The following is a 26,678-nucleotide window of genomic DNA, read 5'->3' as shown; positions in this document are numbered from 1 at the left end:
AACAACTTCCTTTTTCTTTTAGAAACTCACAGTTTGCACTTCTTTCATCTCACCTTCTTGATACAGCATGTGTAGGGCACCCCACAAGACAGAGGGCCAGTGCTGTTGCAGGAATGGTATGGATTCACATGCCAGTCTCTGAATTCATCGCCTCCGCAGCAGGAAAACTGGTGGGGGGGGGAGAGAGAGAGGGGGGGGGGAGGAGATAATTGATAAGAACATGTGAAGTGCTCTGGGTGGATCAGACCAAAGGCCCATCCTGCCCTTACAGTTGCCAACCAGGTGCCCATTTTGGGAAGCCCACAAGCAGGGCATAAACACAGTGCTCTCCTGACTCACAGAATTTTAGAACTGTGGAGTTGGGACACCAAGGGTCATCTATTCCAACCCTCTGCAATGCAGGAACCAAAGCTAAAGAATCCCCGATAGGTCGCTATCCAACCTTTGTTTAAAAACCTCCAATGAAGGAGAGCCCACTACCTTCCGAGGCAGCCTGTTCCACTGTCAAACAGCTCATGCTGCTAGAAAGTTATTTTTAATGTTTAATTGGAATCTCCCTTCTTGCAATTTGAATCCATTGGTTTGGGTCCTACCCTCCAGAGCAGCATAAAACTAGCTGGCTCTCTCAGGTAACAGCCCTTTAGATATTTGAAGAAGGTTCTCACATTACCTCTCAACCTCCTCTTTTTCAGGCTAAACATCCTCAAATCACTCAACCCTGTAAGGTCTGGTTTGTTTGCATGCTTGTTTTACATCTCAACAAGAAGCTTGGAGCCAGTGCTATTCCCTTGTATTTTACATCCATGCTCAGAGGCAGCTGGGGATTATGAGGAGAGCTTTGTTGCCTTCTCCCCCTGCTTGTAGGCTTCCTACCTGCATCTGGTGAGCAACTGTGGGAATCGGGATGCTGCCCTAGGTAAGCATTTGCATCCTTAAGCATCCCATCTCAGCTAACCTTTGGCACTGCTTATCTTATCATCATGGAGACCATAGTGGAATGAAGGGGGCTTTCTTTCTCTTTAGCAAATAGCTGCAAAAATGTGCAGAACTGAATTTAAAATGGGGGGAAGTGAGAAACTGAGAGAACTAAAACTACAAAATCCTTCTATTCCTGGTCTCCAGTGAGGTCTTCTCCAAAAGAAGTCTTCTCACTTGCCAAAAGTGGTGGGGAGCACATAACAGTATCATATATTTAGAATACCATGGGCATGGTGTTCCCAAGGAGAAATCCACAGCACTTATTTGACTTGTCTCTTTATCTGCGCTTCAGTGAGCATGGTTTGGATCAATTGTATTCTATACTGTACTGTTTCCCCCTCCCTCCAGTCTTCATATGGCCTGATCTGGGACCCAGTTAAAGCCATTATCTCCTTGCCATGTTCAAAAACTTTGCAGTGAGGTAGGTACAAGGGACCCAGAACTAGGGTTGCCACCTTTGCTCTGGCAAAATATAGGACAGGGCGGGACGGGTGTTGGGGTGATTTTTTTAAAAAAATCTGATGCTGAAATTACTTCAAAGCAATCCATTACAATCTATTGCTGCCTAACTGCATGGCCTCTCTAGAATTTGTCACATGCACACACAAATTTGTAAATCTGTTTGTGCTTCACCACCCAGAGCTTAAATGCACAATCTTTTCACACACATACAGTGGTACCTCTGGTTACAAACACTTCGGGTTACGAGCTCCACTAACCCGGAGGTAGCTGCTCCTGGTTGCGAACTTTGCCCCAGGATGTGAACGGAAATCTCACAGCAGGAGGTCCCATTAGCAAAAGCACGCCCCTTGTTAAGAATGGTTTCAGCTTAAGAACAGACCTCCGGAACGAATTAAGTTCGTAACCAGAGGGGCCACTGTACATTTGGAGAGGATCCCTAACTTGGCCTAGAAAGTGGGGGGGGGGAGAGCGGAAATACAGGACATACTGAATCAATACAGGATGTAGCATTTTACATTGAAACGAGGACGATTGAATACAGGACAGGTGGCAAGCCTAAATGGGCGATCATCATCTGAGGCCGTTCTCTGTGTGCCTGCTCCACAAGAGGTTCAGAGGGTGGCAACACAGGAACAGGCCTTTTCCTTGGCACTTTAGACTGATTAAACAATCTATGGCCTTTTAAATGTGTTTCTGGGAGAGAGCTTATTGGTTTGTTTTTGGTATTTTGCTATGTATTTTGTGTTCTCATTTTGTATTTTTATTTTGTAAACTGCCTTGTGATCTTTGGATAAAGGATGTTATACGAATAATAACCCCAACTTGGTCCCCTCCAGACAGCTGGGACTACAACCTCCTTCAGTCTCAAGATCATATAGCTGTGCTGCTTGGGGCTGATGGGAGTCATAGTCCAAAGTAATCTGGAGGGCACCAGGTTGGGGAAGGTTGCCTTGCGGCCTGATTTCCTCTTGCCACTCATCGTTATGTCCTCACATCTGCAAAAAGAGGAAAATGTTTGCGTTCTCCTTTCCCCTCTCAACCCATGAAAATCCACACAAGCTAATAGCATGCAAAATCATTCATACTATATTGGTTCTCTGATTCACAGGGCTGAAATTCAATCTGCTTCATTTGCTTTGAGAATACATTATTTCTGCAGGCAATCAAGATATTTCGATGCTGGATGCAGAGACTTATCGCCTTCCACCTGTCTCTGTTCTCATTGGCCAGCGCTTGGGTACAACATCCATCCTCCTTGCAACTCACCTGCTGGGCTGCGTTTAAACACCGGCAGTTTTATGGAGCTCATGTGTTCCTGCTGCAGCATTTAGTTGGGAAATTAGAGTGAACCAGAGGCCTCTAGGAAATATGTGGGAGATCAGCCACAGCTGTCACAGCAAATGAACAAAATGAGCATCCCTTTCTCCGGGAATGGTTTGTGGCAGGTAGATCCAGTTACCTGCTTCAATTCTCAAAGACAAACAGGTCACAACAGGCAGCAGACCTTGGTGGAGACCAGCCAGTCTCCAAGGTATGTTTCCATGAGTGGACAAAGGTGGTGAATTGGGGCAGCTATTTCAGCTCCATTTGGGGGGACGGGGACATGGTTCAACAGCTCTTGGGAAAGGACTGGCAGCTGTGGGCAGGTCTTCTCTATCCCCTTAAAAAAAACCAGCTGTGAAAGCTGCTACCTTCAGTGGTGCAACAGCATGAACAGTGCTATGGCCACAGCCAGCCAGCCCGCCCGCCTGCCTTCCTGAGCAGCTAGAGCTTTGCTGCCGCCACCACCATATCTCTGTGGCCAGTAAGCCCTGTTCCTGTCTCCATTGACATTGTTCCAAGGATGGAATTGCAACCCCTGAAACAGCCACCCCAAAATGCAAATAGGGTGGCAAATTGGGAAATGGCTTTCTCAGTCCACTCCATCCTCTGGTCTTAACTCAAGGTGCCAGTGCTGACCTTTTCAACCCCTTCACAGCCTGGGTCCCACTTAGAGGCGCCTTTCCCTTTGCTCTGATGCTCTTCTAACTTTGTGCAAGGGGAAAATTGTCCCAGAGAGAAGCTGGACCTTCATGCCAATTGCCCCAAGGCAGTGAACTGCTTCCTGGAGCACATTCTCTTTCTCATTGGACTTCCACAAGTGTGTGTGTGTGTGTGTAAAACACATCTCTTCTGTTTGGTTTTTGGTTTGGCAGGATGGTTTGCTTAGGTTTTTGTCACTGGTGGTAGTGGTGCTGGGTTTTTTTTTTGCTGTTTTTCATTAGTCTGTTGAATTTATTAAAAAAAACATTTTTATTTATTTTGGCACACCATCACCAGTGCTGAAAAGTGGTTGATAAATGCTTTAAATAAATAAAAGGGCTGCAGGCTGGTCATCAGGGGTCTGTTATATTGCCCTCTCCCTCAGACTGCACAGCCAAGGAGACATCCCCAAAGCGCTCTGAAAGAGATGCAGGAGAATTATACGGCACAAACCAGAAAAGCATCACAAGATGGATTTGGGGGTGGAATGAGGAGGGATGCATTTGACACCTCAATCCTTGCCTCTCAATAAGGGAAGACATTTCAAATTCAGCCTGCTATGGGCATGCACTGTGGAGTCTGCTTGATATGCAGATAAGAAGTCAGTCATCAAGGGAGACATAATAATAATAATAATAATAATAATAATAATAATAATAATAATAATAATAATAATTTATTATTTATACCCCGCCCATCTGGCCAGGTTCCCCCAGCCACTCTGGGCGGCTTCCAAAAAAACAGAAATTCTAAAATACCAAAATTGTAGCCATTAAGCTGTCTGGATAAAATAAGCAGAAATCAAGAAGATCTATGGACTCAGACAACCACTCTCTCATTGGACCATAATTTGTACTATTTATTGCTTTTGAAACTGGTCTTTCCCTTTCATACTTGGCTCCTCAGTCAAAGGAACTGAAGATGCCCAAGATCCTTTGCAAAAGAATGATCTTAAGAACTGCAAGAACCTGAGAATTTTGGTTCCAGATCTGCACTTTATTTTCCTGGTCTTCCAAAGACCCAAATAAACTTTGATCCCTGACCAGTTTTTCTAAATATTAAGTCTCAACAGGAAAGCAAATATCATTTTGTTGACATAAATCTGCTCACCCCAACCTGTAGCCTTTCAGATATTTCTAACTACAACTCTCATCTTGGTATATCCTTTGTACAAAGACCTGCAAAAATTGATTTTAAACCTATGAGACTGAACTCCTGCATCTTGTGTTTCAAATCAGGGTATGTTTTCCGATTGATATAAGAAAAAGAATCTTGATTTATCTTACAAGTAAGCTTGTAAAATGATCTCTCTTCCATAGATGAAAGGATCTATTCAAGCAGAGTAAGCCGAAATGAATATCAATTGTAAAGGTATTAGCCTTTTAACAGAAAACTAATCAAAGGCTTAAGCTGTTCCATATGCACTAAACGCAATTAAAAAGTCCCCAAATCTCCAGTTCTCCCAAATGTTCATTTTCTAAGCTTGAATTAGGAAGTCTGCTCTGCCTCAGAGTTTCTGCATTACTCCTGTGATCCCCACATATCTGGTACCAAAACCAATCTGGTGCCCTGTGATTAATTCCCAGTGTTCCTGGACGTGCGGAGTGAGTGCTGCTAAACCACAGGAGGTCTTCTTTTAAAAAGCGTATCACCCAGATCCAACTTGCAGCATTTCCTAGCCAACAGCAACTCACACACCTCCAAGAAGTAGCTGCCACTTTCACAATGTCCAAAAGACAAGAAGTGGTCTGGAACATATCCCAGAAAAACCAGCTAGCTGGGAAGCTTAAGAAGATAAGAGCTACCCTGCTGGATAAGACTGGGTGGGTATCCTTCATGTCCAACAAGGGCCTGCCAGATTCCTCTAGGGAGCTTATAATATGGACATAAAGGCAAGTACCCTTCCTGTTAGTTCTCTACACAGCATCTAATGCTCACTGCCTCTGAATGTGGAGGGCTGCCATGAGTGGTATCAGCCCATACTATGAAGCCCATGAATTGTGGGGGCCAAGGGAGAAAGACGCCCAAGGTAAACAAGACAGCCAGAGGCAACTTCTACCCCAGTTCTCCAAGTCATCTCTCAGCAAGGAGTTTCCCATGATGAACAATGCGATTCCAATTTCCAGTGCAGTCTTGGGGCAATAGCAGGGTCCTCTCCAGCCAGGAGCAGCCGGGATTCATGGCAGTGGCATTGCTTCTTCTTCTTACCTGGATGGGGCAGGGCTGGGGTTGGGCACTTCTGCGGGAGCACCAGATTGTCTCCACCATTGTCCTGTCTCCCAGTTGCCGAAGAACAAAGACTGGACAAAAAGTTCTTTCCCAAACCCTTAATGCTTATATTACTGTGGTACATGCAAATGGTTGGTTTAAGGCAGGGGTCCCCAGACTTACCCGGCTTTGGGCCGGTGCCTGCCACGCTGATCGCGCAGCAGGCCGGAGGGCAGGGGAGTGCGCACCCATGCACATGCGCACACACACACTTACTGGCGCGGTGGCATGCTTCCAGGTCGGAAAAATCGTCGAAAATCGTTTGTGCGCATGCGTATGGGCCTCCCCCGACCCGGAAGTGCACCGGAAATGACCTCTTCTGGGTCGGGAGAGGCCCATACGCGTGCACACAAACGATTTTCGGTGCTTTTTTCTGATCTGGAAGCGCGCCACCGTGTTGCGCGCCGTAAGAGCGGGCGGGCGGCAGGGGTTGTCGTGGGCCGGATTGGGAGGCCAATTGGGCCGCATCTGACCCGCGGGCCGTAGTTTGGGGACCCCTGGTTTAAGGCCCTTCAGAGGTAATCCTAAATACAGCTACAAGAAAGGCAGGTGCCCTAGCTGGCAAGCTCTGAAAGTTGATATGGCACTGTCACAATCTTTGGCTTTCCTATAGATAGGGACAAGAAGGACTCTTCTTAAGGCTGTAAGCATTTCTACAATCTCCTGCTATGTTTCTGTTCCCTTCTCTTTCGACTCCTTCTCGACCTAGGTGACAGGACAGGTGTCTCCCCCCCCCCCCCGAGGTGGCTGGGACCATTGAAACATCCCTCTGGGCAGGCAGAGCTACTCCCAGTATAATGATGGTGTTGGAGTGGGCATGTCAGAGAGGGGCTCTGCCAAGTTTGGAGGGGGTGGCGGGAACACAGGGGGAGGTGACACTCATGGCTCCCATTGTGGGGATGGAGGAGACAAGAGAGCAGTTGAGGAAGGATCCTGCCGTGGGATCCTAGCAGATTCCTCTACATCCCTACTCTTGGCCAAATCTCCCTCCGCAGTGTTCCGACTTGGCCAGCCCCTGTCATGACTGCCAAGGTAAATACCGGTGGTGCTGTTGTCACCAGCCACCCCCCACTCCGGCCTGCCTCCAGCTCCTGTCTCCATTTACATGTGCATGTCCTGTTAAAATATCATAGAATCATATCAAACTCTGCTCACTTCTGGATTCTGTTTCACGGACATGCCAGGGTGCTGGAGTTGGCTTTTATAAATAGGTTGTCATTGTCAAATTGCTGCACTGAGTTTTCAATGGCTGCCATGGCTGTGACCAGCTGTTTGGAAGATGGAGATAAAACAGAACGAGCCACAAGGGGGGAGAGAGGGAGCCACGCATCCTGCTAGCTGGACCGTAAGAGAATCATCTGGGATGTGTGTTAAGGATGCATTTCAATTATGTTCCCAAGGATGATCCTCCTGTAAAATGCAGAGCTCCAGAGGTGAACCTATTGTCAAAGCAGTTTATATTTATGAGATACAGCGAAATAGTTTACTCAATTCAAAGGGTGGAATTGAATGTTGTTCTATTACCATTGTTCCATTACTGAAAGAATGTCAGTTTTCCAGACTGAATCAACTCCTCTCTCCTCCCCCTGTCCACTATTCTGATGATTCTCCCACCCACCACCACCAATGGGGGTGCAGGAGGAGGAGGAGGAGGAGCAGTGGCGTACCAAGCCCAGGTGGTACTCAGTATGGCATGTGTGCAGCACCCCGTACGGACTGCGCATGTGTGGCATCCCACGCGTGCGCACTCCGTACGGGGTGCCGCTGGTGCACGGCGGTCTTATGGGCGGCTGCTCATGCACCGTGGCCGAAAAGGCTGCCGCGCGAGCGGCACCCCGAGTGTCACCCACCTCCGGGGCGGCCCACTCCCATCGCACCCCTTGCCCCCGAGGAGGAGGAAAGGAGAAGAATCTGACCCAAAGTTTTTTAAATAATGGGTGGTATTTAATAGGTTTTACTCCAGGTAGACCCACTGAAATGAATATGACTAAATTAGGTCAATTCATTTCAATGGGTCTACTCTGAGTAAAACTTCATCGACTACCACTCATTATTATTATTATTTTGCAATGAGGCATTCCCCCTCCTTTGATTTGTTAAGAAATGAGTTTTGGAATGCAAAGTAACAAATAAGCATCATAAACGGAAAATGTGTGTGTGTGAAATAAAATTTATTTCATTTCATTTATGAATCTCTTCCCATGAAGCATCCTGAACTGGTTTAACAATAAAAACCATCAAAACAAAAACAATTTCAAATCCAATACAGATACACACTGGAATACAGTGGTACCTCTACTTACAAATAACTCTACTTACGAATTTTTCTACTTACAAATGGAGCTCCGTCCGCCATTTTGGATGCGGTTTAGATAGGATTTTTTCTACTTACGAATTTTTAGATAGGGTTGCTTCGACTTACAATTTTTTTCAACTTACAAATGTGTGTTCAGAACGCATTAAATTCGTAAGTAGAGGTACCACTGTAATAAAATCTCCCCTTAAAAAACACACAACAAAAGTCTTCAAGAGTGTCTGAAAAGATAACAGAGCACCTGTCTGATATATATAACGAGAGGGAGTTTCAAGATGGTGTATACATCCATTCAAGGAGCAACCTGGCATGTCTCCACATCAAGACAAAACTGTGGCAGATCCTTATCGAAGAGATATCATTTGCAGATGACGCAGCCGTAGCAGCGCACTCTGAGGAAGCTCTACAGAGACTCGCCAACCATTTTGCCCAAGCCTGCATGGAGTTCAGCCTTACAATCTGCCTGACGAAGAGCAACATCCTGGGTCAGAACATCGCCAGAACTCCGGGCATCAGCACTGGTGACCCCATGCTTGAGGTGGTAGCTCCACCATAACCAGCAACTTCTCCATCGATACTGAGCTGGACAAGCATATTAGCAAGGCTGCTATGGCAATGGCTTGCCTCTCCAAAAGGGAGAATCTGATGCTAGTGTCCCATACCAAGATGAAGGTCTTGCTGGCTTACTTGATGAGCACACTGCTTTATGGAAGTGAGTCTTGGGCAACTTCCAACCCTCAGGAGTGACACCTCAATGTCTTCTACATGTGCTGCGTCAGGAAGAATTTGGGTATCACATGGCAGGACAGAGTTTCAAACAAAGATGTGCTCTCCCAAGCCCACATTCCCAGCACGTTCACACTCTTGCCTCAGTGATGTCTACTCTGGCTTGGTCATGTCTACAGAATGGAAGATGGTAGGATTCCCTAGGATGTGCTTTACAGGGAGATGGTTTCAGGCGCGGACCAACTCTGACTTATAAAGATGTCTGCAAATGTGACATGAAGGTTGGCAACATAACCCCCTTGCAGACAACTGCAGCACCTGGAGACAATCAGTCAGGTTGTGTATCCACAGCAGTGACCAGAGAAGGAATGACTGTTGGGAGAAGTGCGGAAAGAAGAAATGCCATGGTGCACCTGTAACAGCAAAACTGGATCCCTTCACCTACCCCAGGTGTGACAAAACATGTCTCTCCCACATCAGTCTCTGGAGCCACAGCAGGCGCAGTTAACTCTCCAATGGTTTGACTTCACCCCCTAAGGCACAGTCCTCCATTGTCTCTCAAGACAGACAGATGCCACTGATAATACGGTATAACATGATGGCCTTCTTGATGAGATGTTATTTGCAGGGCCTTTTCTTCTGCAGAGTACAGTGACCAGTTGGGTATATAAGGGGTTATTCCTACCTCGCAGGGGATGGACTAGATGACCCTTTGGGTCTCTTCCAACTCTGCAATCCTATTATTCTATGAGAATCTTCTAGGTATCCTGGTAACAAGCTGCATAGGGCTTTGTACAGCAGCACCTTGAACTTAAGCCCAATAGCTAACAGGTAGCCTGTGCACGTTTTTCAGTATTGGTGTGACACTTAAAGGATTACTGAGAAGCAAACTGAGACTTCTAGTAAATGGCCTTGTTTTAGGAAGGCAGAATACCTCATCATCATCATCATCACTTTTAATTTGTATACCATCTTTCTATTTCACAATACCCCAGGCAGTTTACCAGCTGAAGAAACAAAGAATGTACACCTTATAACAATCTAATCCAATAAAAAAGGTAATAAAACATAACTTTAAAATAAGCAACTTCTATCAAATAAAGTAATATTCAACAATCCATTAGAATAGTATAGAATATTAAATATCAGCATATAAAAATTAAACAGAAATCTACTCTTAACAATTATAATAAATAATTTCTAAACTATAATCAATAAAACAATGGCAAGTCATAGTGCGTAAAATAATACAATGCAAATTGAGAAGCAGAGACTGGAGGGTGGGGCAAGGCAGGTGGAAGAATTCAAATTCTGCTCATTTGAAAAGCAGAAACTCCTCACACTGCACGAAGATCAAACCTATCCATTCTGAAGGAAATCAGCCCTGAGTGCTCACTGGAAGGACAGATCCTGAAGCTGAGGCTCCAGTACTTTGGCCACCTCATGAGAAGAGAAGACTCCCTGGAAAAGACCCTGATGTTGGGAAAGTAGAAGGGGACGACAGAGGACGAGATGGTTGGACAGTGTTCTCGAAGGGGTTGGACTGGATGGCCCTTGTGGTCTCTTCCAACTCTATGATTCTTTGAACATGAGTCTGACCAAACTGTGGGAGGTTGTGGAAGACAGGAGTGTCTGGTGTGCTCTGGTCCATGAAGAGTCGGACAGGACTAAACACCACCACCACCACCACACACTTGTATTGGCAATCACAGGACTTTGTTTTTCCACAATATTTGCTCTACTGATGAAAGATGAAGATGTCAAACTTTATAATGTATTCAAGTGGTAATTAATGATATACACAAGAGCAAAACAAAGCATAATGTTTGCTTAGTTTTGTTGGCCAGTTTTGAACACAGCAGCAATTTGCAGCTGCAAAAAGCACTGTTGGAGTAATCTGGAACATTTCCTCCCAAAATGCTTGATTGACTTACCTCTTTGCAAAAGAGTGAAGGAATAGCCACTGGGAGTTGGGATGGAGAAATTGGTCAATTTCGGTTTCTCTTGGTTTCTACTTCCCCCAGTTTTTAAGTCTGCTCCCTGAATTTCCATGTCAGCTTTCAATTTATGCCTTTGGAAATATTTGTCAGCATTCTAGTGGGCATCTTTCCTACTGTACACATTTTTGTGGACAATCCTGCAAGCAATTCCCCCTAACATAATGTTTTTGTATGTTATTTGGATGCAGAGTGTAAGGCAGGGCTTAGCATGGGCCCGGAGAAGTCCCCAGCTCACCTAATACACCCCTGGTGTATGCACAGTTGACTACAACAACCTGGCCCTGGGCTTAGAGGCCTCTAAGCATGAGTGGAAAACTGGGCACATCCCTGCCTCACCACACATCATTTGACGCCACCTCTGCTATACCTGTGCTGGATCCTCTACATGTGCAGAAACCATTTCAGAGCCCGGAATGGACCTCAGAATCCACCCTAGATTGTACAGTCCACTCTAGAGGAACCAGCAGGCCAATCTCCATTTGCTCTGAGGTCAGTCAAAACATTTTGTACACAGCCTGCTAATAACAGAATTGTTATTAGTCATCTATTCTAACCTCCTGTGATGCAGGAATCATAGCTAAGTATAATGGGAGTTGAGGTGGTTACTCACGAGTAACGACGCTGGAATCCAACCTGGCTTTTTACAGGTTTATTGTGCATACTATGTACAGTGCAGAACTAACTAAAACACGTCCATCTCAGTCACTCGCAGAATCTGGGAGTGGCCCCTTCCTGTTACGAGCCCAACAGAAGAACTTGGACACCCCCATTCTCCGCCTACCCTCTTTGCGCTTGACCCCTCTGCGCAGATAGGAAGCAACGTCTCCCCTTCTGAACCCTCCTGTTGAAGGCAGTGCAAGGGCTCTTTGCTAACATCACTGAGCCTTCTCCCCACCTGTCTGACCATCCCCTCTTCCTCCCCATTGGACGACTCGCTGCTATCCCAGCTGGAAGAAGGGATGCTGGAGAGGAGGGGCCGGGGATCCCTGTAACCCGATCTGGCATCCCATGGACCCTCTGGGAGCTCCCTGACACTAAGGTTGGCAGATGGCCTTCCAACCTCTGTTAAAAAACTTCTGATGGAGGATAGTCCATCACCTTCCCAGGTCATCTGTTCCACTGTTGAACAGTTCTTACTGTCAGAAAGTTCCTCCTAATGTTTAGTTGGAATCTCCTTTCTTGCAACTTAAATCCAGTTGTTCAGGCCCTACCCTCTGGGGAGCAGCAGAAAACAAGCTTGCTCCTTCAATGTGACAGCCCTTTAGATATCAGAGGATGGCTCTCATATCACCTCCCAGTTTCCTCTTTACCAGCTAAACATACCTAACTCCCTCATCGGCCTTGGTTCCCAACCTACCCAGCCCCACAAATACTTTATGCTCATACTGAGTAAAACAAAAACTTACCTTTTGTTGGACAAAGTCCAAAATATTCTTGAAGTCCAAATCATCATAGTAGTGTCTTATCCCATCTTGCACAGTGGAATGGAAAACTGCATTCATCTGGAAAGAAGCAGAGTCCCAAATGTGAGAGAAATGCTCTCCAACAGCAGATATGAGGTTAGCAAGGGAAGGCCTTCACACAACATTGCAAGATTTGGTGCAATCTCCCTTGCAGGGACAACAAATGATGTGTTGTCAGAGCATCAGTTGCTAAACAACTCCCACCCTCAGAAAGCAATAGTACAGTGGTACCTTGGTTTAAGAGCAGCCCTGTTTACGAACGATTCGGTTTACAAACTCTGCAAAATCAGAAGTAGTGTCCTGTTTGCGAACTTTATCTTGGTCTAAGAACGGAATCTGGATCTAAAAGATCTGTATTTTAGATCTAGAAGGATTTGACAACAGATTCAGATGGCAAGCATATCTATGGTGTGGCAAAGTAAAAGTTCATAAAGGATTTGGAAACCACGTATAACCATGTTTATACAAACTGGTGGGCTTACTGTCTTACACCCATGCTATTCTGCCATGTATACGAGGGCTCAGTGCACAAGCTCAGCAGCACATAGTGTTCAGAGAGTGGGAGTCTGGATTTATTGCCTAGATACCCTGTCCCAAACCAAGTTTCTAGAGTTCCCATATTTGGTTTTAAAATATTCTAACACCTTTGGTACAGTTCCTGAGCCTCTGCCTATGATCAACATTTCCCCTTCAAAAACAGAAAGACCTGAAAGCTTTTCCTTTTTGAAGGGGTCTCCTTTGTGTTTGAAAAAATGGGTCACGGGGCACAGTGGCTCTGAAGAAAGCAAAGGGTCTCTCCTGTAACTGGGCACAACTACCGGTAAGCAACTAAAACTTAGTCCCTCTGAATACAAAGAAAGTTCCCATGTGAAGGACAGCATCTTTTTTTAAAAAAAAGACACCCCCGTTCTTTCAACAGCCTTGATTCTGCAAAAGAGCCCCCCCCCCATGACATCCATTAACACATTTGTAAGAACCTACATAGTGTAGGTCCTGTGCTGCATTTTGTGTCCTGAATCCAACCATGGAACTTAAGAAAAATATGCAAATGAATAAGCAAAGTGATGGTTGGGGGGGGCGAGGCTGCTCTGCATGGGGCACTGGCATTGCTTTTCAATTTTTAAGCAGTTGCTTTTGATAAATTTAATTAAATTATGCACATAGCAAAGTTTACTAAAATAATAATAATACATATATAGAGAAAAACCCAAGATGGGTGCAATCCATAGCTGCCAAGTTATCCCTTTTTTAAAGGGAAATTCCCTTAAGCTGAATAGGCTTCCTCGCGAGAAAAGGGAAAACTTGGCAGCTATGGTGCAATCAAAGATTCTTCCCATAAATTCCTATAGAACATACCCTTGGGGTTATTTTTGACATGGCAGATGCTTCAAATTAAGCAATAATTGAATCTAAAATGCATTTCACAAATACTTCAGAAGGTTCCTGCATCCCTTAAAGCTGAGCTCCTAATGTCTGAGGAATTACCTTCCGAAGGAGCATTTGCCATCTGACTTCTGACAAAGCCCCACCAGACACAAACCCCGAGAAATATTAACGAAAAGAAGCTGTTTGGGGTTTTTTTGCTTAAACACACAAACTCACCAACTTACTTGGCCTAATTAATTCTGACATGAAAATTACAGAGGTTGGGTGAGCTGAAGAATAAATGTGAATACAAAGAAGAGGATTCTGACAGAGCAGGGAAGGCAGAGCCAGGGAGAAGAGAAGGCATGTCAAGGTGGAAAACAAAGAATATTTTTAATGAACCCCCCCCCCCAAAAAAACCTGTATCCCAAACACAAAACACAAAATGTCAGTTTCAACACTTCCACACTTAAGATGAGGCTGACAGGCATTTTTTCCCCTTAAATCCCCAACATTAACTTAAAGGAAAAACCACATACAAAAAAATTCAATTGTCTCATAGCTGACAACCTTGCCAACCTTCTAAAAAGTCAGTCAATCTCCTGCCCAAGCAGTTGACTCCCCCAGGGCAGTTCCAACATTCATCTGGAGAACAGAGCCATCACACATTTTGTTTCCTAGTCAGGCATGAACAGTGGGCAGCACAAAATCTCAGTTGCAAATACAGGTTAGAAATCTGGACGGATGAGATTTAAAAACATAAGAACCTAAGTTGAGTCTGCTGAATCGGGACAGTGGCCAATCTAGTCCAGCATCCTCTTCTCACAGCAGCCAAACAGATGCCTGTGGGAAACCAGCAAGCAGGATCTGAGCACAAGAGCATCACTCTCCCCTCCTGGGGTTTCCAGCAATTGGTATTCAGAAGCATTGCTGCCTCCAACCATAGAGGCAGATCACAGCCATTGTAGCTAGTAGCTACCAATACCGTGTTTCTCCAAAAATAAGACACTGTCTTATATTTATTTTTCCTTAAAAAAAACACCACTATGTCTTATTTTCAGGGGATGTCTTATTTTCCCCCCTCCTCCTTCTGCCATGGCCGGCATTGCTGCTGTGCCTATCACTATGTCTTATTTTCGGGGTATGGCTTATCTTGAATGCTTAAAAATCCTGCTACGGCTTATTTTATGGCTATGTCTTTTTTTAGGAGAAACAGGGTCCTCTCCTCTGTGAATTTGTATTATCTTCTTTTAAAGCCATTCAAATTGATGGCTCTCACTGTCTCCTGGGGAAGCCAGTTCCATGGCTTAACTCTGCATTGTATGAAGGAGGCCTTTCTTTTATCTGTTTTGGATCTTCCAACATTCAGCTTCATTGGATGTCCATGACCTCTCATGTTATGGAGAGAGATTAAATTTTTTATCTGTCCTGCTGTTTAGTGCTCACCTCTTCCCTAAGCAAACAGATGGAAAACAATCAATGTAACTTATGGAGTCATTTTGAGCTTGGGAGTGATTTTGGGAGTCACAGCATTTGTGACACACTTTGCATCCATGAGGACTGGGAGCTCCTTGTTCTTTTTGTTGCTTTTAAGAAGGAAGATGGATTTCCATGGGCAGGGCAGGTGCTGTGCTATGGAGCAGGATCTGTGCACTCCTGGTACCTTCTGCTCCTGTCTATATCCTGGTGCCACCTTGAAACAATGCAGAAATGATTTCTCCAAGTTCTGCAGTTTCATAGGGCAGAGATAAATGTCAGTCTGAAAGAAGAGGAGAACCAAGTGTGGAGAAAAGAGCTCAGCATTCAATCATATACCTAATCACTCCGGCAGGGCTGTTAAGTTATGCACACGCTGAAAAATTACTTGGGTAAAAAAACAAACCTGCCAGTCCTTCACATTCACAGCCCACTGAACAAGATGATCTCCAGTCTCTCCCCAAAGGGGTCAAAACGCACACTGTAATTACTCATGTGGGAGGCTCACCTGCTTTTCAAAGATTATTTCGATAAACAGCAGCAGCAGCTCAGTAATAAAGATGGCCAGCAGGACCCAGAAGAACTAGGCAGAAAAGAGAAAAGGGTGGGGAAGAGAAGTGGATTTTGTATTTCTTTAAGAGGTCACAAAAAAACATGAATAACTCTCCACCCCTGATACTATAAGTCAGGTCAACATCAAACTGGATGCCCATCAGTCCTAGCTGGCATAGCTGTGCTCTCCCACCTGACATCCTATGGCTGTGCTGAAATATGAACTAGACACAGAACATTCTCCCCCTCCACCCTGGGCAGTTCAGCTCCACACATTTCCCCTCCTATCCACCCTTGGCTTTTAAATCAGGTGACTGCAGAATAAGATAAAAAAAATTAGTACAGCCCCCCACAAGGTCTGAGGGACAGTAGACCGGTCCCCTGCTGAAAAAGTTTGCTGACCCCTGGACTAGATGATCATCAGGCTTCTTTCCAACCCTACCATTCTATGATTCAAATGTTGTTTTAAACTGCCTTTGCCTGAGGAAACCTTTTACTCTACACTAGCTGAATTCATTCTTGCCTTGATAAGGCCATAGCCATAACTTGGGCTCCAGCTTCCTCCTGGTCTTGACATAGTTTACAAACTGAGAGCTAGTCTTGAAAGCAGACTCCCTCATCCTTTTCCTTTCCTTCCTCTGGCACTGAATCACATTACAGTACATGATGTGCACTGATCACAAATCACAGCTCCCTTCAAAACCACAGATCCGAACCATGTTTTGAAGAGTTTGCAAACTATGGTTATGAGGAAACAAGGTATCTGTAGCAAAATAGCTTGTTAACATGTACAGTCATACCTTGGTTTTCGAACAGCTTAGTTCTCGAACGTTTTGGCTCCTGAACGCCACAAACCCGGAAGTGACTGTTCCTGTTTGTGAACTATTTTTGGAAGCTGAATGTCTGACGGGGCTTCCGCGGCTTCTGATTGGATACAGGAGCTTCATGCAGCCAATCAGAAGCCACGCTCTGGTTTCCAAATGTTTTGGAAGTCAAACAGACTTCCGGAACGGATTCCTTTCAACTTCCAAGTACGACTGTACTGGAAAGCTGTACTTAACCAAGAAAGAGGGTGCAGAGGGTACATGTTCATTAGGCTGATTCTTAATTGTTGTTCGCTTCAACCCCACTTGACAGTGATCCTGCGTGACCTTCATAATAGGCTGGAACCCTCTAATCTTTGCATTATTTTGTAACAAGAAACGTCATCTTCTGTTTGCTAAGGGGGCCAAATTCAGCAGAGCTTCTTGAAGGATTAATTTGGCTCAAGTGCCTGGCAATAATGTTACCTGCTAAGTAAGGAAAAGAAATTTGGCTCAAGTTCAAAATAGACGAGATAGTTAATAAAGGGTTCAGTACCAATTCATCACATTCTCAATGGGACAGGAGAACAGGAACAAATCCCTCATTCCATTAAACACCAACTGCAATCAGCCATCCTTAAGAAACCCATCAGTTCTAGCTTCAACAATAAATTACAGACTGTTCCAGCACCAAGTTCGGGGCCAAAATTAATCACTTTGCGGTGCCTGCTTCCGCAATAACCCAGGGAGAGTATTTAACTGCTTGCTTTTAATTTCATTTAACTTGGCTGGGTTTACCACAGGAGAAAAGAATTCCGCAACGGGGAGAGAAGCTTGCTGTCAGACAGAGTTGCAACTGAACATGGCTCAAATAGCATTTTGATATGAGAGTAGATGCTGTTGCTTAGCCTTGGAAAAGCTTTTGTGTAAAGAACAGCAGGGGGATGGTCCCTTTACAGAACCTTCAGCTAGAAGCAAACTGGATGAAGGGCCTTGGAAGTCCCCAGTTCACCTCCAGCCTCCATTGGAGGAAGTTGCTTACTGTGGAGCTGCAATCACCAGCCTGCCTTGCTGTGATAGGCGCATGCAAAAGCCAAATAAGAACAGCACATTCCTTTGTGGGTGAAGTTTGATACCATGGAAGCAAAGGTGGGTGGGCGGGGACTGATTCTGATACAGGGGACTTCAAAGTCATTCCGAAGATACATTTTATTAAAACAAGGAAAACAGACACGAGTCTGGAGGAGGGTTTAGCTGTTGGCAGCTCAATACCTTTTTAGTGGTGTTGCATACAAGATGCTCTACATCCAGCAGACACAATGTCACACTGTGTTGCAGCTGTTGGTGCTTGATTAGAACTGGTGTTCTTTTAAAGTAAATATTGAAAGTTTTCTAGTTCAGTTTGTCCCATTAAATAGGCTCTGCTATTTTGTTCTTTTTGGATCTTCATGAAGGCTTCTGACACTATCATTTAAAGTGGTCTTTTCAACTTATTAAATGGATTCTGTCAATTTTTTTACAGTGTCCCTGCAGAGTCCTCGACTCAGAATGTGTGCATCTGGGACCCTTAAAAGCATCTTCAGAACCAAGACCAAACTCCTCTCCCTATTTAAAACCCGTTGCACCCATGGACTTTTTCCTTGCACCCATTCCACAGCCTTCCCCAATCCTGAAGCCCTTCGGGTGTTTTGTGCTATGACTGCCAGCATCAGCCAGCTAGAGATCTGCAGAGCAAACAGAAGGCAATAAGGGGAGGGCAGCCAATGCAATGCTTTGGGGTGCATTTTCTAGCCCTCTCAAGTCACAGGCACCAAAGGCTCTGTGCCAGTAAGGCAGACCCACAGCCATGGATTGCCCTCTTCAGTTCCACCCACTGCTTTCAAGAGGAGAGCTGGACTGCCCAGTCTTCATTCAGCTGGAGGGAATCAGACATGCTGCTGCCACTTTGGCTGTGGGAACTCACATAGGAAGCTGCCATTGGTCCATCTTGCTGAGCACGGCCTCCACTGATGGAAAGGAATTCTCCAGGGTCTCAGGAAGGGATCGCAGATACATAAACAAAGGGCAGCCTAACTCATGGGTCACCCATGTGGCCCTTGCATGCACACATGCACCCTCAGGGACCTGCACTGGTGCAATTGACATACAGCATTTTTCAAGTCTGTGATGGGTGTGTGAGAGATTGATTTATTGGGGGGGGCGGTGGGGGGGGGGAGAGAGAGACTCTCTGTGCTTGTTGGTTGTATGGTACTTGTGTGTATGATACCCACAACAGCTCCTTCAGTTTGCAAATGTGCCATAGAAGGTTGACCTCTGAGATTGCAAACCTCACTCTGTACTGACTTCAGGCCCTTAACCTTGGCACTTCTCACTTATTATTTGCCCCCTGCAACCACTTGTATGTTAAACGATTATATGTGTACTCAATTTGCATTGCTTTATTCTAGCTTCTTTGCTAAACAGATACAGATCCTATCTTTTTTCAAAAGTGGTGGAGTACTTGTTTTGTACACAAAGGTGCCAATCCCCAAAATCTCCAGATATGGGTCAAATTCAAGGGCAGGCTGTTTCACCCTGCTGAAAATTGGGGCATAATTTCAGGAGGGTTGACTCCACGAACTATTTCAGGATGCCTCCTTGGAAAGAAGTGCTTATAGCAGTGACAGGGGCCACTATTTCCCCACCTGGCATGTTCTCTGGCCTCAGAAGGGGGGGGGGGAGGTTTTGCCTGGTGAGCCATCATCCCTCATCCCTGGACCATCTAGGTCAGAAGTTGGTCCTGGGTGATACCTGGTTTTCAACATCATGATTTTTCACCAGCAAACCATCATGATATACCAGCAGTATATCTTGATGTCTGAAATAAGGGCTGTGTCCTTCCCAGCAACATCCCAGGGGGGCTATCCTTCCCAGCAACATGCAGGATTGCAGTGCCTCAGCTGAGGAGGGAGGGAGAGAAGGAGCAACCAGGAGAGAGAAAGAAAGAAGAAGAAGGGAGGGAGGGAGGGAGGGAGGGAGGGAGGGAGGGAGGCACAGGCAGAGAGGCAGTACTCTTTCTTAAAGCACCAATACTGTGGTTAAGGGGAGGTGCTAAGGCTGGCACTGTTCTGCCATAGGAGGGATTGGGTAGAGGAAATGCAGCTGGGCCAGCCAACCAGCGGGAGCCAGCTGTGACAGAGCATGGTCCATCTCAGCACTTCCCGCTCTCCTTTCCTTCCTGCCGCTTGGAAGGAAGCAGCCAGCCAATCTCACTTTGGGGGAGGCAAAATGGTTTTTGGAAGGTGGCAGCCAGCAATCAGCAACACACAGGGACAGGACTTCTCAAATTGCTTGCAATTATACCGCCCCATGGCGTTTTGAAGGCTGTTTGCAATTTATTGCCAGTTAAATATAATGAAACGGTTATCATGATGTGGGCTTCAAACTGGTTTTGAATGATGCCTACACAGGCCTAGTTGGGGTTTTGCTCGAGTCCTCCGACCATGCACTCCTCACTGCCCCCATGCCACAAGAATGAATGGCTGCAGACCTGAGCAATGTCCCTTGAAAAAACAGGCAGTTTCTCCCCAGGGGCAGGTGTAACAACAGGTCCAGACCAGCCAGCCTTCAGAAGGCCTCAGGTTGCTTCATGGTGCCCCTTGGGTGAGTACCAGCAGCATCTGCCAGAGTGCCCAATGCCTGCTGTTATCTGGCATGACCTACATTGACGTAACATTAGAGGCTCAAACTAAAGCCACGTTCACACCATACATATATGGTGCCACTTTAAATAGTCATGCCTGCACCCAAAGCTGTAGTTTAAAGGTGCTGAGAGTCATCAGGAGACCCCTATTTCCCTCCCAGAGCTATGGTTCCCAGAGTTTCCTTTGATGTACAGTTAGTTGTTAAATGCTGGGAACTGTAGCTCGGGGAGTGGAATTAGGAGTTTCCTAATAACTCTCAGCATTCTTAACACACTACAGCTCCCAGAATTCTTTGAGGGAAGCCATGACTGTTTAAAGCAGTATTATAGCAGGAGTGCTGGAATGGCTCTGCTGGTGTGTTTGCACAGAGCCAGCCTCAGCCTGCCTTAAGCAGGAGTTGCATTTCTTGTGGGAGACTACTGATGTGGCTCCATCACACCAGATGAGCCACTCTTGCCATTTCCGCCAGCAACATGGTAAGCACATCCTTACAATTTGGGGCGAAAACAGTGGGCTGACTTGAAGCACGCACACACTTTCTCAATTCACCACTGAAGAACTGGGTAGCAATTTGGGCAGGTTCTTCTCTCAAATGCACATCCCTTTCATGCCCTCCGTAGAAGCACACAGCAACACTCACTTCATGACAAAACTTCATTCCAAAGAAACTGAACCTGAGTAAATTCCTGTAACCCCTGGAGTCTCTCACTGCTTGGAGGTTGACGTGTAATAACACTAATATAAGCAGCCCCAAGAGACATCATCTGAAAATGATGACAATAAGGTACAAATTCAAATGTAAATGTGCAAAGGGGAGTGAGATCTTTCCACAACCAAGCAGAGAATGATGGGTGTTTATACTTTCAACTGCCTTGAAGGATCACAATCCTGTCTCCGTTATATGCCACTACTTCCAAACACGGCCTCCAGATGTGCTTTAGGTTTGAAAAGGAGCCTATCACCAGCTCGTTTCTGTCAGGCTTGTCTGTTGCTACACTTGACTTGGCTGTTGCAGCCTTTAGAAGGCATATTTTAGAGCAAAGGGAGGCAGGCATCTCACAGATCTCCACACTGAAATAACGAGCGAGGAACACTTTTCTCCCTCATTACACATTTGCAGCTGGAAGCCAACTAGAATGAAGGAGGCGGGCAGAACCACACCAAGGACAAGCAATGTAACTCTAAAATCCATTATTTATGAACAAGACACCATGCTACGGTACTTGCAGAAGCCAGATTCTCACAAGGGAGGAGCAATCCCACGACTTTACAAAGATCAACCATCTCTGAGATTTAACTACAAGAGTAAAGAGTAAAGTACACAAAGTAAGAGCCAACTCTAAAGAAGGAGTGGAAAAACTTGGGGCCCTCTGGGTATCGCTGGACTACAATTCCCATCACCTCTGAGCGCAGGCCATGCTAGCTGGGGCTGGTGGGAGCTGGAGTCAAAATCAACCGACCTGGTTGTTGAAGGCTGTTGCCCTGCATCATAAATCAAGAGACCCAAGGAAGCTGAGGCCGCCTTGACACGTCCCCAGAGAGATGGAAGTTACTTAAGAACATAAGAAGAGCCTGTTGGTTTCGGCCATCTTGTTCAGCACCCTGTTCTCTTAGCAGCCAGTCAGATGCCTGTGGGAAACTCCCAAGCAAAGCCTGAGAACAAGAGCACTTTCCCCTCTTGTGGCTTCCAGTTATTGCCTCTAACTGCGGGGCAGAGCACAGTCATCCTGGTTAGCAACAACCAATAGCCCTTTCCTCCATGAATTTGTCTACCGTAATTTTTTTTTAATTCCAAGCTGAAGGCCATCACTGCCTCCTGTGGAAGTAGCACCTTAGAGACCAACTCAGTTTGTTCTTGGTACAGTATAAGCTTTCGTGTGCATGCACACTTCTTCAGAAACACTGAAAATGATTGGCTGCATGAAGAAGTACTTTATTTTATCTCTCCAGAATCTTCCAACATTCAGTTTCATTGCATGCCCACGAGTTTTAGCATTATGAGAGACACAGAACAACTATTCTCTATCCACTTTTCTCATTACAGGTAGGTAGCCGTGTTGGTCTGAGTCGAAACAAAATAAAAAAAATTCCTTCAGTAGCACCTTAAAGACCAACTAAGTTTTTATTTTGGTATGAGTTTTCGTGTGCATGGACACTTCGTCAGATGCCTTTTCCCATGTCATTGATAATTATCTAAACTTCTATCATGTTGCCTCTTACTAACCTTTCCTCTAAACAAAAAAGTCTCAAATGCTGCAACCTTTCTTCATAGGGGAGTTGCTCTTTATCATTTTGGTTGCCCTTTTCTGAACACTTTCCCAAATCTACAATAGCCTTTTTCTGAGGTGAGATGACCAGAACTGCCATCCAAATGCAGCTACAGCACAGATTTGTACAATGGCATTATGATACTGGCAGTACCTTTCCTCATGATCCCTAGCACAGAATTTGCTCCCCCTCACTTCTTCTCACTGACAAAATTTCCACCCAACCCCAAACTCTCATCCTTTGTTACATTAAACAGCCCCTCCTGCTTCCCTTTAACATGGCACACACCAAACTACCCCTTTCCTCCCAAATCTGGTTCACTCCAACTGGACTGCAAGGGGCACAAGAGAAAGCTCACCTGGAGGCAAGCAAGGCCATCACAAGGCAGCTCCTGAAGCCTGCCAGCTGCTAAACAGCAAGAGCATCTTCCATCTCATCAGTTCATCAGAAGAACACAGTGACAAAACATGCCACACACAGCTCTCCTGCGGCTGCCGGGAGAGGCAGTCACACAATCTCCACAGCATGTCAACAAAACCAACTCAAGGAACCCAGTTCCCCCCCCCCCAGCCAACACAATTGAAAGCAGAGATTTGCAGTGTATACAAACACAGCTCAGCTTGCAGTGGAACAGGGATGCTAGCAGACAGGTGGTGAAGCAACCTGTTAATATTGCTTACAGAAAATGGAAAAAGCAACAGCACAGAAATTGAAAAGCACAAAACACATTTTCAGCATTTTTTAAACCTGGGTTCTGGTGCTGGTCACTTTTCACTAGCATTGCTGAAAATCTCTCCTTGTTTCCTTCCCCCACCCCTGACCATTCTCCATCATTTAATGAGAACGTAAATTTAATTCAAAAATAATCAACGGGGAGAGAGATAATTAATACATATTCTCATGGGTAGGTTGCGGTGTTTTTGTTCTGAGGTGGTCAAGAACTGTAGAGTTGGAAGGGACCCCAAGGGTCATTTAGTCCAACCCCCTGCAATGCAGAAATCACAGCTAGATGTTTTTCTAGAAGTGAAGCAAGTCCCCAAAGTGTTATGTCTCCAATATTCTCCCCACCACCACCCCAGGGCCTTCTCAAATCGGTCCATTTCAATGCTGCAGCTTTTAATTATTGTTGGCTTCATGTTTTTAACACTGTTTATGATTTGTAGTATGATTTATACCCAATTTTTGTACACTCGGCAGGTATTTTTTAAATGCTAAGTGATTCATAAATTCTGAAATCAACAGACTCTCTCACACTCTGGCTTTTTTTGCTGCTGCAGAGACTGGGCGGTCTTGAGGACTTCCTAAGGCAGAGCAAGGATGTTGCAAGTGGAGACAGACAGCAACTGTTTCCCAAAGAATGCAAAATACTTCACCTAATTACAAGTAGGTGGTGCTGCTGAGGTTGGGGGGGGGGGAATCTGCACCTTTTCTCACATCTATTGTAACATGGGGGGGGTCCCTGCACCTGCCCACAAAAGAAAATCAGGCTGCAACTATCTGTCTGAGTTCACTCACCAGTTCCCAAACTGTGTCAAAACAGCCCAGAATTCTGCCACTTAGCCCTGGAGCAGTATCTTTCATCACCCGCTATCTTGGTTATGAAACAGTTTTATTAAACCATAGACCTCCCACAAAGGCCACTGAGAAATGCTACCCTTCCATCCTCAGCCACAAAAATGCTTTTGTCCCTGCTGTTTAACTACGAAGCATCTGCCAGCTGTTTCATTCAACACCCTGTTACACAGAGCAGACAGGAGCCAAACCAAAGGGAGGGGTGTGTGTGCCAGTTGTTCTGAAATGCCTGCATGCAGAACAAAGACACCATGAGAATGGGAAGAGGGAGGCAGGTGATGGAATTGGGGGGGGGGGACAAGAAAAGTCAATGTTGGGGGTTGAGTGCTTCCTGGTAAACGTGGGGGCACCCTCCCACTTCTCACTTTAAAGCATAATCCATCCCCCCCGGCTCACGTGGGCAGGAGGCACTAAGTTCCCTCACAATGCCTCACCTGCCTCACCTGAACAGCACTACAACATGGAACAGCCATGCTCCAGCCGAGACTTTGCAGGGGGAATATGGCAGCCTGCCTGGTTTCCAGTTGTAGCAGCTCCCAGCCCATTGAAAGGGTTGGGGGAACTTTGTTGTAAAGCAAACAGGGGCCAGAAAAGAGTTTGTAGGATGAGTGAGAAGATGGAGCCACTCCAGACTGGGTGTGTGTGTGTGTGTGTGTGTGTGTGAGCATTCTGCAATATTTTACTGATGTAGTTATTGATGCAGTGCAATAGAGCTGGATGTATACTGAACAGCTCAGACATATTGACTAATTGTTTTGTCCCTAATGCATTATTATTGCATCAACAAGAAGTGCAGAATATACCCGCAAAAAACCTCCCAACACTCTGAAGGCGGTTCTTGTTCTTCCTGAAAAATTATAAGAATAGAATAGAATAGGAAGGGACCATCTAGTCTAACCCCATACAATGCGGGAATTTTTTTGCCCAAAGTGGGGCTCGAACCCACACCCTGAGATTGAGTTTCTTCTTTTATCAGCTTCAGTCTCTCTCTCTCCTCCACTTCAAACCACCCCCATCTTCCTGAGGAGTCAGAAAACAGTTCTGAAGGATGAGAAGGGAGAAGATGGAGAAAGAAGCCCTCATTCTGTCCAATTCTTGAAATTAAATTTCTTTAGAATTAAAATATTTTTCTCTGCACTTCATATGCAAAAATCATTTAAGAAACCCCACAGATGTTTATCCAAGAGTCATCCCTTGCAGCCAAAAAGCAATTTGGAGTGAAAATAAGTTAAGATTCACATCAAATGAGGTTTACGTGGGCAATGAAGCAAACCCCTGTAGATGCTTCCCATCTTTTAGAGGTGCTTCTGTTGTGAGGCAATTTAGCAGCACATTAGGGCTCTCAAAATAACTATCTGATCACACAAACTCTTTCCCTGAAGCAAACATAATAGGATGGCATGCATATTCCACAGCACCTGGGGCAGCTTACAGGTCCACCATATCAAATCAATCATACAAGTTACTTAAGTCCACCCATTTCAGTGGATCTACTTGGACTGTCCTCTGAAAATTGGCTGCCCAGATAAATTTGTAAACACCATTTGGCTCCTCCATGACAATATGACAGCCACAATCGCAGATAACAATGGCTCTCAAAGTGAACCATTCACAGTAGGATCAGGAGTTAAACAGGGTTGTGTTATTGCCCCAATTTTATTCATTATTTTCATTGCCATGATCCTACAGTTTGTCGAAGGGGAACTCCCCACCAGAGTAGAAATCATATATCTTCAATCTGAGCAGGCTGAAAGCAAAAAGTAAGGTTACTGTGACATCTGTCATAGAGCTTCAGTATGCTGATGACAACGTAGTGTGCGCATGCTCAGAGGATGACCTCCAAACTATCCTAAATATCTTTGCAGAAGCTTATGAAAAGCTTGGCCTATCACTCAACATCCAAAAAACCAAAGTGCTGCCCCAACAAGTACAAAATAACCTCTCTGCAGCGCCACAACTCCAACTCAGTGGTGTAACATTGGAAAATGTTGACCACTTCTCCTACCTAGGCAGTTACCTTTCCGCAAGAGCCAACGTTGATGCCGAAATCCAGCATCGCCTGAGCTCTGCGAGTGCGGCTTTCTCCCGATTGAAGTGCAAATGCTTGTTTACAAAATGCTTGTTTACAAAGCTATTGTACTACCAACCTTACTATATGCTTGTGAAACATGGACCACTTATAAATGCCATCCCCAACTCCTCGAAATATTCCATCAACGGTGTCTCCGAAAATTTTTACACATCAGTTGGGAAGACAGGCGAACTAATATCAGTGTACTGGAAGAAGCAAAGATCACCAGTGTTGAAGCAATGATTCTTCAACATCAACTTCGTTGAACTGGTCATGTTGTGGATGCCTGATGATCGTCTTCCAAAGCAACTACTCTATTCCAAATTTAAAAATGGAAAGTGTATTGCTGGTGGTCAACAAAAGAGGTTTAAAGACTGTCTCAAGGCAAATCTTTAAAAAATGTAGTATAAACACCGACAACTGGGAAACACTGGCCTGTGAGTGCTCCAGTTGGAGAACAGCCTTTACCAAAGGTATCATGGGCTTCAAAGACACTTGATCTCAGGACGCAAGGGAGAAACGTGCTAAGAGGAAGGCATGCTTGGCAAATCCACACCATGATCAACTCCCACCCGGAAACCAATGTTCCCACTGTGGAAGGATGTGCAGATCCAGAATTGGCCTCCACAGTCACTTATGGACTCATTGTTAAAAC

At 45.3% G+C, this 26,678-nt stretch overlaps 1 protein-coding gene across 3 annotated transcripts in view; it reads right to left on the bottom strand.

Moving 5' to 3' along the window:
• The window catches only part of LOC118086970 (tetraspanin-15), a 76,895-nt gene that overhangs the window by 26,306 nt on the left and 23,911 nt on the right, over positions 1-26,678 (bottom strand). For 2 of the 3 annotated variants that reach the window (XM_035119097.3, XM_088671445.1), the window contains exons 4-6: positions 15,583-15,657; positions 12,177-12,272; positions 54-167 (exon numbers count right to left, since the gene is read on the bottom strand). In XM_035119097.3, the coding sequence (XP_034974988.1) occupies positions 54-167; positions 12,177-12,272; positions 15,583-15,657 (285 nt within the window). The remainder of the gene's footprint in view (positions 1-53; positions 168-12,176; positions 12,273-15,582; positions 15,658-26,678) is intronic. The other variant, XM_035119098.3, reaches the window with a different exon arrangement.

The sequence above is a fragment of the Zootoca vivipara genome, chromosome 6, assembly GCF_965207765.1.
Source record: "Zootoca vivipara chromosome 6, rZooViv2.hap1.1, whole genome shotgun sequence".
Taxonomy (NCBI): Eukaryota; Metazoa; Chordata; class Lepidosauria; order Squamata; family Lacertidae; genus Zootoca; species Zootoca vivipara.
This window is presented reverse-complemented; position numbering and strand designations above follow the sequence as displayed.